The 10,677-nt window shown below is 52.7% G+C and overlaps 2 protein-coding genes across 2 annotated transcripts in view; one reads left to right on the forward strand and one right to left on the reverse strand.

The window, feature by feature from the left end:
* LRRC48 (leucine rich repeat containing 48) overlaps positions 1–3,591 on the forward strand; it is a 15,224-nt gene extending 11,633 nt beyond the window's left edge. The window contains exons 9-12 of the mRNA XM_010020805.1: positions 796–866; positions 1,661–1,784; positions 3,173–3,304; positions 3,478–3,591. Of these exons, the coding sequence (XP_010019107.1) occupies positions 796–866; positions 1,661–1,784; positions 3,173–3,304; positions 3,478–3,591 (441 nt within the window). The remainder of the gene's footprint in view (positions 1–795; positions 867–1,660; positions 1,785–3,172; positions 3,305–3,477) is intronic.
* Positions 3,592–4,588: 997 nt separating this feature from the next.
* On the reverse strand, positions 4,589–10,317 carry ATPAF2 (ATP synthase mitochondrial F1 complex assembly factor 2). Its single transcript, XM_010020806.1, has 8 exons — positions 10,149–10,317; positions 8,613–8,657; positions 8,189–8,334; positions 7,292–7,389; positions 6,468–6,548; positions 6,227–6,339; positions 5,836–5,951; positions 4,589–5,214 (listed from the first exon to the last, which is right to left on the reverse strand). Exons 1-8 carry the CDS (start codon positions 10,315–10,317, stop codon positions 5,077–5,079), a joined length of 906 nt encoding a protein of 301 aa, XP_010019108.1. The 3' UTR covers positions 4,589–5,076.
* Between the last annotated feature and the right edge of the window lie 360 nt (positions 10,318–10,677).

Genomic DNA, 10,677 nt, shown 5'->3' on the forward strand with positions numbered 1-10,677 from the left:
TCTTACTGCATTTGCTTGCATAATGGCTGCCTTTTTTCTCCCCAGACTTCTCCTCAAAAAGTAGGGCAGGGCTGCTAATGTGCATCTTCATTTGAAAGAGAAGTAATCTGGTTCAAAATTAGCAGGCAGGAGCAAGCAGCTGCAGCAGGTCACTTCTGTGAATGTGCATGACAGAAAGAGCTCAAAATGGATTCCTCACCGCAGCAGGATTGTGTCTTTTGGTGTTTTCTGAATTGGTCCTCACGTATCTGCAGTCACTGATGGAACAGAACTCGAGTGACTCTATTTGAACTGTTGTATCAAGACATTTAAGTGCAACACTTCAGAGCTTCTCCATCAGCCAATTCTGAGAGAGGTACTAGGCAGCAATTTTCATTTCTGAGGACTAAACCAAAAGCTGCACTAAGCCCTGGCATTGGTTATGCTTCCAACAAGAGGCTCTTCATGCATATGAGAAGACTGTGGCATTGCAGGATACGGGAATACTGCACTCTCCAAGCACTACTTAAGCGAGGGTAAAAAAGGATCAGCTGTCTTGACACTGGCTACAGGACTCATTCAGTCTCCTTCCCTCCAATAACCTGATTGTGATGTTCTGTCCCCAGAGGAGGAGGGAAAATCTTGCCACACTTTCAAAACACTTTAAACGCTTGAGGCAGTTCAGTTTCTGACTGTGCTAGGAACAGCAGTGAGTCCAAATGATAATCAGATGTAGATTCTTCCTAGGCTCCCCAGCTTGCTTTTATGGTTATGCAAGTTTACATCGTAATATCTCCTCTTTTTCCCTCTGTTAAGGAAATACTGGAGGAATTTAAAGGAAACATTGCTGGTGTAGCATCGACATTCATTGAAAACGTTAAAGGGATATATCCTTTGGATGGTATGTTGGCCTGGGCATCCCAGTGATGTGTGTATATCTCACCTCTAGGTTCAGAAATGAGCCATCAATATAGAACTTGGGGGGTTGTTTTGTTTGTTTGTGGTTTCTTTTAACCAACAGAAAAGGTCTTTTCCCAGGAATGGTCATTTAAGGTGCCCAGCTTCTTTCTGTTGAGACCCCGGAGAGCACAAAAGGATCTAAGTTCTCCTGTGCTGAAAGTCTGTAGAACTTTGGCAGCTGTCTCCCCCTTGGGAATCTTCCTTTCTTCCCACAGCAATGACAAAACCCTGGGAAGATCTGGTTAGGCTGATTTCTATGTAAAAAAAAATTCGTTCCCTGCTACCGCAGCCAGTGAAATACCTACAGTTCTTGCTGAAGTTTCTTTAAATGGCTTTCGTTTTGGGGTTGTTGATGTCTTCTGGAACAAAGTGAGATGAGAATAACAAAGTGCTTCAGTGACAGGTTACACTAAATATAGAAATCTGTTGGCCTGGTGCGAATAATTGCATCATATTCAGAGCTCAGCTTCTATCCTGGGAGGCCTCTTTCAATTCCCTTTGCAAACTTAGGCCCACTCTCAGTTCTGTGTAATATATAGCAGTGAGGGTGAGACCTAATGTGTGATTAAGAGCAGAAAGTGCATATCCTGCCATCACAGCAGCTTCTGGCAGCAGCAAGGCCCTTTCCTGCAGAGGTTCACTCAGTCTCTAATTACAGGAGGTCATTTAACCCCTACAAGTGAATGGTGTGCTCAGCTTTTTCCTTAACAATCTTCTATACGATGAACCAGTGCCGGGACCTGGAAAACAATCACCATGAAAAGCTGCTGGAGATCTCCATCTCCACACTGGAGAAGTCACTCAAGAATGAGCTCAACGTGGATTTGCCAGCTGATGTTCAAACGGTGAGGGCACCAAAACAATTCAGCTCTGCTGGGGAGTTGGCAAGAAGAAGAGGCCACAGCCTTTTCTCTGAGAGGACAGGATTTCCAGGAGGCTCAGTACTGCTAGAGCCATGCCTAAAGCAGAGCATCACCTCCTCCTAAGTGGTCCCAGCAATCTGGCTGAGCTGCAGTGGTGCTGGACATCTCTGCTGACTGGGACAGAGGGTAACTGCACTGCAGGTTTCCCTGGGTGCTGCCAGAGCTGGTGGCAGCAGCCCAGGAGAAGTGCTGAGGGAATCTCTCTCCTGCTTCCAGCACAGCTCACGGCTCTGGCTGATTTCCAGACAGCCCCAAGCCAGCAGGCACTTAGGCAGCATCTCTGCTGCACTCCTAGCTGGTTTTGTTCAGATTCTCCCTGCTCCCCCAGGAGAATCCAAACACTGCTCCACTTTCTTGCACTGGAGCTTTGTTTGCCTTGGTGATTTCAAATCCCTCCCCAGAGCTCCGCAGCCCATGAGCTGCTCTGGAGGTGGGACGTGACACTTCAAACGGTGCCTTCCACTGAGCCCTCAGTCCTGCTGTGACAGCAAGGAGCCTTTCAGAAAGCACAAAGATCTCTGCAGTGCTCCAGCAGCACTGCTGACCTTTATTGCCTCCACTATTGCTTCATTTAGTGGCTAAATGCCTCCAGTTTTGCTCTGCCCAGATTATCCCAGCCCCTCCAGGTAATCAAGAGCTGACAGACACAAAGCAGAGCCCTCAGCCCCCCTCCCCGGGGGGATCTCTCTGCTTTATGGCCTGTGCAGATGGCTGCAGTTCCGCACCGTTGCTGTGCACCCATTTTGCCTCGCTGCCATCCGTTTCCACAGAGAAGCAATCTTCATTTGTTCAACAGCTGCACTTGGCTGCAGGAGGAGAGTCATTACGGCTTAGTGAAGCCACCCTCCATTTAGAGCCCCGGGGGGAAGTCACCACTTCCATTAGAAACTGGGACTCTCCAAAAATGGAGATTTATGGCCAGTGCCACCAGTCCAAGAGACCTTTCCAAGTGTGATTTTCCACTTCCCGCGCCTGCCGGGCCCGGCGTGCTGGAGCATATGCAGCCTTGCTTCCACCCCAGCTGCCCGCAGGGGCCTGCCATGTGCTGCAGCAGGGCATTTGCTCCCTGCTCCAGCACACAAGGATGCTGCCTCAGTTTCCCCACCCATAGTAGGGATAATTCCCCATTACACCCTAGCGAGGCCCACATGCATCCTTGCGAAGGGTGAAGCTCTGCATTCATGCTGCTGACTGGCGCTTTGTGTGAAACAAGAGGGCTCATTTTCCACCCCCTGAGCTGCTAGCTCCAAGCTCCGCTGCTTTCCCTGCGTGCCCGCCCCCCTCCTCTCATCCGGTCACGTTGCCTCCAGCTTCTGGTGGACAAAAACACCATTGTCAACGCAGCGAACACGTCCCATGGCACCCGCCTGCAGAGCATTGATAAGAGAGAGAGCGACATCCTCAGCAACATCTACCACTGGCAGACCTCTGTGACAGAGAAGGTAAGAGACCCTCGTGCTCAAGGGGATGGGACACAAGCAGGTCTGGCCCAAATGGCTGGATATTGGTAGTAAAGATGCTCCCTAAGCTTTGCTGGAGCCCTGTGTGTGCTGGGGACCCTGGCCAGGGATTCTGACAGGCCTGGGGGCTCACTGCTTGGTTTCAATCTGTTCAGGCCTTCCAAAACGAGATCGACAGGAACCGCAACCGTGTCAAAGAGATCATTCTGTTCATCGAGAATCTCCAGGAGGAGCTGGATAGCATCAAGGTCCTGGAGCCCAGGGAATAGGTCTGCCATGGGCTGGGTGGGTGCTTTAGCTGGGGACACACAGGACAGCCCCCAGCAGCAGCACACCCAGCCAGGGATGCTGCCTGCGACATTTCTTCTTCCATCCCACCATAAACTGCAAATAAAAGATAACTTCTTGGCTCTGGAAAAGCTCTGTCTCTTGCACCACGTTGGCATGAAGCCGTGCAGACAGAGCTCAGACCTGATCACAGGGGGTGATGGGTCAGCTGTGAGCTGTCTGAACCACATCATCGCAGCATATCACGCCTGAAAGCTCTGCTACCTGCAGTGGCAGGAACCTGTGAGCCACAGGCACGTGGCAGCAGCGTGGGAGAGGAGTGCTCTCCATCAAACCACCCCCAAGATAACAGCAGGTTTCCAGCTCAGCAAGCACAAGGCTGGCAGGGGCTCTGCGTGCCTGGGAGCCGCGTCCCCTTCCCCGCCTCTCACCAAAGCAGCTTTGTGCAGCGTGAACAGAGCAGCCCCCAGCAGCAGGAAGGGAAATCAATGGTTCCACAGGAGCTCACACACCGCTGCTCACAACAGCCAAGCGAGGAGTCATTAATTCCCCTCCTTGCTCGGTGACAGCAGCTGCTACACTCACTTGTGGGCAGCTCCTGAGGAATGATGCTGGCCGGGGCGGTACCGCTCGAGGCGAGCAGCAAGGAGAAAGGTGGGAAGGTTAAATGAGAGGGTGGCTGAATACGTGCTCTGGGGAGAGACTGGGTCTCTCTGAAAGCTGTCACACACAGATTTAGCTCACAGTGCTTTAAAGCCCAGGTTCCCCCCTCACCTTGCTCCAGGATTGCAGGGTTGTCGCCCTGCAGCTCCTTGGCTGCAAGGACAGGGCACCTCACATGGAGAGGCTCACACACAGGCAGCAGATCTGTTTGGTAGGTGGTGTCTGCTCTGCTCCGTGCCTGCAGCCAGCCCAGCACCTACCTAAAGCCTCCAACACCACGGCTTGGTGATTAAAACAAAGAACTACTCAGCAGCATTGGCTTTCATGATCTAGCAGGGATGTGCCTTTAATCAAACAGAGAGACCCTGGTGTTCCATACAGGCACGCTGAGGGATGAAGAACAGATGCAATGGAACCTGTTTTCAGATTTCCATAACAAGTGCGTGTCAGGAGCTGGCAGCTATGAAGACATGTGGCATATGTTGGGTATGTCTGTGCCGTGCCCTGCCCAGGAAGCTGTTTCCTTCATGGGAGCTCCTCTGATGCATCACTGACACCAGCAATGAGCTGCTGTCCTGGGGATGCAGAGGATGCTCACCTTGACCTTTCCTCCTTGTGGGCTCAAAACTGCTGGCACTGCACTATGGCAGGCAGCCCAAGAGAGGAGCTGCCCACAAAGTCACAGCTCCTCAGCACGAGGCTGATCCCGGGAAAGATGTGATGGCATGAGGATGATTTCCATCCACTGGGTCACACCAGGGATTGAGAGCCAGGCATTTTCCTGCTCTTCCAGCCCAGCAGCCTCAATCCTGCAGCAGCTTGTGTTTTACAGTGGAGCTCTCTGAACAGAGGTGGACAAAGAGAGTGCCAGCTGCAGCACGAGCACGCAGCTCACACAGATCGTAGTCGTGGGCCCACTCCACATTGCCCCACCGCTGGATCTGGAGGAGAGGAGGAACACGAGTTAGTTCAGAACTGGCTTATACACAGAGCTGCTCAGCAGCTCTCCCTTTTCATGTCTGTGAAACATGGGTAAGCCCCCAGGAGCTGGGCTGGTCACTAATGGGGCAGGATGACCTCAGGTGAGCCTGGTGGAAGGATGTGCTACATCCGTAGTAGAGTCTGAGGTAAAGCCCCTTAAAGGGAGGATGAAAAGACTCCCATCAATTTCAGCCACTTTTGGGTCAGGAAGAGCTTCGTGCCCGGCCAGTTTCCAGCAAGCAAGTTATTAGCTTGGTGTCTGCCAAAGCCTCCAGGCTGGATAACCCACAGCACGAGAAGCCAGCCACAACTTTGCACTTCATATTAGAGAGGGAGAAAAGCAGCCATCTGGGCTCTGCAAAAAGAAACTGGCAGCCCCAGGAGCTCTCGGGGCTGTTGTGCCCATGGTGTTGCTTTACAGCAGCACACTCCAAACTCTCTCAAACAGAGAGAGTGGTGAGGTGGAACCTCTCCTGCAGTAGCAGGCACTTCCCTTGTCACTTATTTGTGGTGGGAGATGCATTTGTCATGCTGAGATTATTGCTGTTTGAATTATAGTGCTGTTTTGTAACATAATTTACCTGGTATTCTTCCTCCAGGCGAGACAGAAGCACGGCTTTCTCTACTGTAATATGCCTGTCAATCACTCCCATGGACAGGATCAGAGATTTCAGCTGGGTGATTATATATTCTATGCCTGGAAGGGAATAACCCAAAACAAACAAGATTCAGGGTTGTTTTCTGCAGCATTACAGCAACATCTTCACACGCTCTGAAGAGACAGTCAGGGTGCGGAACCTCCTCAAGGAGGTCACAGGGCCACTGATCCTTGTATTTGGGTACTTGAGTGTCAGTTAACAGCAGACACAAAGTGCTGTTCTGGCCACTGTCACTGCACTGACAAAGGCTGTGCCTCCTTTTACTGTGCCACAAACCTTCCTTGTGCAAAATACCCATTTTAACCTCTCTCACCTTGCAGGGCCCACATGTTGTAGGATGCCAGATGGCTGACGAAGGTATCCTTGGTGCTGGCTGGGATGCTTGGCCCCAGGATGCTGGTGGAGGAGCCAATTGCCACGTTGTACCTGGAATGACCACCCAGCCCCTTAGGAAAGCAGAGGGCTCACGGACCTTGTGGCTCTGACAGCCACCAGCACCAGAGCTCCTGGCCTGGGCAGGGCAAAAACAGACAGGAACATCTTTGACTTCTTACCTTTCCTCAGCCCAGGCAACAATGGGATCCCATTCATTCTTCTGCAGCTCTGCCAGGGCAGGTGGCTCCTCCACACGATAGCTGGGATGTTGCAGAACAGAACCACAATTGGGTGTTCATTCACCCCCAGGCTGCCCATCAGCAAGGGGAATGATGGCCGTGGCAGCAGTGACTGGGAACAATCCCCCCACTCTTCCCCAAATTCAGAGCATCTGGTTGACCCAGGAAGGATAATTCTTATTACCAAACAGAACAGCAAACCAGCAAACAGGTAGCCCCAAGCCAGGCTCAGAATGCAGTGAGGTTTAGAGGTTACAGCACAGGATGTTTCCCACTGGAACTCTTTATATGGGGACATGCAGCTCCCAGTGGGTATCTCAGAGCCTGGGACTGTGAGACAGGAGCCTGGGCATGAACAGGCTTGATCCTGCAGCCCACTTTAAGGAATGAAGGGCATTTTGCTGCTGGTGCAAGTTGTCTGAGCTGCCTGTACTGGCACAGGAGAACCAGGGACTGGGCTCACAGATTGCCCCAGGCCTTTCAGAAATGTTTTCCCCAAGGAAATCTTAATTTCCTTCTCTTCCCACCCTTGCCCAGCATGGAGGTGTCCAAACCAGAGGACCCCATTCTCCCTCACACCTCTGCCTCCTTTGAGTGCATGAACTTCCACTAGGTCTGCAGATATAAGACTAGCCTAACCTAATTCAAACCCAGGACAGATCAGAGCCCTGCTGTGACCAGGTTACAACAAACATCTTCCCTTTTCTTCCCCCAACCACCTCAGGGTGACAAAACAACCTCATCCCTATGTCCTCATCTAGTACCAGACAGTGTCAGTCTCCAGGAACTTCACGGCCGCTCGGATCAGCTGCATTTTGCTTCTCTGTGTGGGATTGTCCAGCGCCGTGTTGCACAGTGTGGTCTGTGGGATAGAGGCAGTTTAAACCACTGTTAGTCACGGCCTGGGGAAGAAACAGCTTCTGTTGTACAAAGCCAAGAAGCAGCAGAGGAATTAGGGGCACACAGAGAACTGAGAGGTGCAGCTAAAGGGGGAGTCGGGGCCAGAACATGGATCGTGTAATAGGAATCTTCTCACTGCTTTCAGAAGCCTCAGGAGTGGGCCCATCAAGCGTCAGGGAAAGGAGCTCATCCTTTCCTCCTGCCCCTCATGATCCCCACTAACACTGTCCAGCCCCTTCTCAAGTCCCTCCAGTGACACCCTAGAGAGTCATCCCACCAGTATCAAACCACCCTCAAAACTGCAAGGTTCTCCCCAGTACCCATCCAAACTCCTGACCTCTTATCCCTGTTTCCAAGGGCATTAGGACAACCTCACCTCTCCATGTTCTGCGTTTGGAGACCATTCTCATGTCTACATGATCACCCTGTTTTAAACCAAGCCATGCCAATTCCACTGCAAGTACTCAGGAAGGCTGGGAGAGGCAGGACACAGAAGGAAGCATTCTCAGAAGATGCTCTGAGAAGGTCACAGCCACCCTGATGCAGGACTTATAAACCCAAAGCAGTTCTCAACCCTTGCTCTGGAATCCACTCCACCCACTGGCAAAGCCCTCACCAGGTAGCAGTGACCTGGAAAACCCATCTTCTAACCCTGGAATTTCAATTCCCTGTCTTATATCCTGACTTTCTTGACCTGACTGCTCCCAGCACACTGTGTTCTGCCCTTCCAAGGTCCTGCTGTCCCATCCTGTTGTGCTCACCAGATGCATGGTGTAGAACTTGATGGTGTCTTTCTGGGAGTCCCACTCTGTTGCCACTGCAATGGCCAAGGCCTCGCTGGGCACAGTGAAGAGCTTGGCCTGGGGTGTTTTCAGCTTTCGGTGGTCCAGGTTTATTTCAAAGCCTCCTGGGGAATCAGAGTAGAAATCCTGGGGAATCAAAGAGGAGCAGGCACTAAGGAACAACAGACAACCCCACAATGGGAGCAGACTCAGAGCTGGAGCTGGTGGAAGCAAGGGGTCAGGGATGCTCCAGTCTCCCACCAACACCATCATTTGGACATGGTTGGTCTTGGAAGTAGTTTTCCACCCCACAGCTTTGCTACGGATGAGGAAAGGGCACAGCAGGATGGGGACAATACCCAACTCACCAGCCCCTCTGCCCCGTCCCAGGGGCTGAACTCACCTTCTCCTTGTGAGATGCTCACGTTCTGGTAAAACCGCTTCCTCTCTGGGGACAAAAACAGCCATTCAGGGGCAGTCAAGGGGAGGTTGGTCCCTTCCCCTGCTCCCCACCACAGCCCGGAACAGATGGAGCCTTCAGTGCTGTTGTGGTGGCCTGGCCACAGAATTCCAGCCCATTCATCCACAGCTTCCAAGCACTACAGTGAGCTCCACTCAACTGGGGAAGCGCCAGGACACTGGTGAGAAGCAGATGTTGTTGTGCACAACCTGCAAGTGAATGGGAGCAGCTTCCCTCTGCCAGGAGGGTGCCTCAGCTCCCCTGGAACCTTGGGCCTTGAACACTGCCAGGGATGGGGCAGCCACAGCTTCTCTGGGCACCCTGTGCCAGCGCCTCAGCACCCTCCCAGGGAAGAGCTTCTGCCTCAGAGCTCATCTCAATCTCCCCTCTGGCAGGTTAAAGCCATTCCCCTTGTCCTGTCCCTCCATCCCTTGTCCAAAGCCCCTCTCCAGGTCTCCTGTAGCCCCTTTAGGCACTGGAGCTGCTCTTTGGTCTCCCCTTCAGGAGCCTTCTCTTCTCCAGCTGCCCCAGCCCAGCTCTCAGCCTGCTGCAGATTCTCCCATGCAATCAAAGACAAGAAACCCATCAGAGCTGGGTTAGAGGCAGGACAGGGCACAGCAACCTCTTCCTACCCCTTGATGAAGACAAACCCCCCCAGTGCCAGCCCCACGCTCTCCCTCAGCGCTTCTCACTCATTCTCTGCGTTGACGTGCACACTGCAGCAGTGTGCAGGGGCAGATGCTGTCAGGATGGTGCCCGCAGGGGCAGGTTTACTGCAGTCACACACAGTCACAGCTGGATGATGCCGGGGCCATGTGGAACACACTGCAGCGTGTCACTGAGTCACCAGGGGAGGAACCGCCTCCTACAGCAGCCTCCAGCCCGCACATCCAGCTCCATCCTGCTCCACCAGCAAGGTGAAGCTGAGGGAACTACAGCTCTAAGAGCAGCTTCCTTTCCTACGAGCGCTGTTGCACACATCCAGCCCCTCACACCCGCCGCAAAGGCTCCTATTGCTCACACAAGGCAGGAACAATCTGCAACCCCGATGAGAGCAGCCAGACGGTAAAGCCCAAACCAAATGGACCCTGTGAAGGGTGAGGCAAGCAGGCCAGGCTGCAGCTCTGTGATTCGAGGCTAAAAAAAGCTCATTCCCGCTGGGAATGGAAGAGGATTTGCTCAGGCTCAGTGACCTGCAGCTCCAGGGCCTCAGGAAACACCACAGTGTGAAGGCACAGCTCTAAAAGCAGCTCAATGTACCCCAGAGGAGAGCCAGCACCCCGCAATGAGTCACAGCCACTCTGCAGCCTCACCTCAGACAGAACCAGGCTCATTTTACTGCCCTCAAACCCACACGCTTCCCCAGCGAGGGGACCCATGGCCCAGAATGTCCCTGAAACACCCCCAAAACCCAACGAAACACAAACCCAACGTATCAAAGTGCTGCACTGAGGATGTGGCCATGCTCCAAACACCCACTAACGCCACGAAAAGGGCGCGGGGGGATGCCCATCACCGGGACCACGTTGTCCGAGGTGAGGTGTTTGTGGAAGGGGAAGAGGGTGTCGGGGGTTATCCCATGTCCCATACGGCCCAGGGGGCCCTTCCCTGGCCCAGTGGGGCTGGTCCTGCTGCGGATCCCCCCCATGACACCTCTGAAGGTCACCCCAGGACATGGGTGGTATGGGATATGGAATATGGGGATATGGCATATGGGGTATGGAATATGGGATATGGGGTATGGAATATGGAATATAGGATATGGGTTATGGGGTATGGGATATGGGATACAGCATATAGGATATGAGGATAAGAGGCATGGGATATAGGACACGGGATATGGGGTATGGGATATGGAGTATGGAGATATGGCATATGGGATACGGGTTATGCAGTATAGGATATGGGTTATGAGGTATGGGATATGGCATGTGGGGTATGGGATATACAATATGAGGATATGGGGTATGCGGTATAGGACATGGGATATGGGATATGGGATATGGGG

This window comes from Nestor notabilis, unplaced genomic scaffold (genome assembly GCF_000696875.1).
Source record: "Nestor notabilis isolate BGI_N333 unplaced genomic scaffold, ASM69687v1 scaffold2418, whole genome shotgun sequence".
NCBI lineage: Eukaryota > Metazoa > Chordata > Aves > Psittaciformes > Psittacidae > Nestor > Nestor notabilis.

Coding starts and splice junctions, on each gene's coding strand:
- ATPAF2 (XM_010020806.1), bottom strand. CDS start 10,317: ATGGGGGGGATCCGCAGCAGGACCAGCCCCACTGGGCCAGGGAAGGGC. Junction 7,390..8,188: donor AGTTCTACACCATGCATCTG/GTGAGCACAACA, acceptor TCTATCCCACAG/ACCACACTGTGCAACACGGC. Junction 5,215..5,835: donor GCCTGGAGGAAGAATACCAG/GTAAATTATGTT, acceptor CCTCTCCTCCAG/ATCCAGCGGTGGGGCAATGT.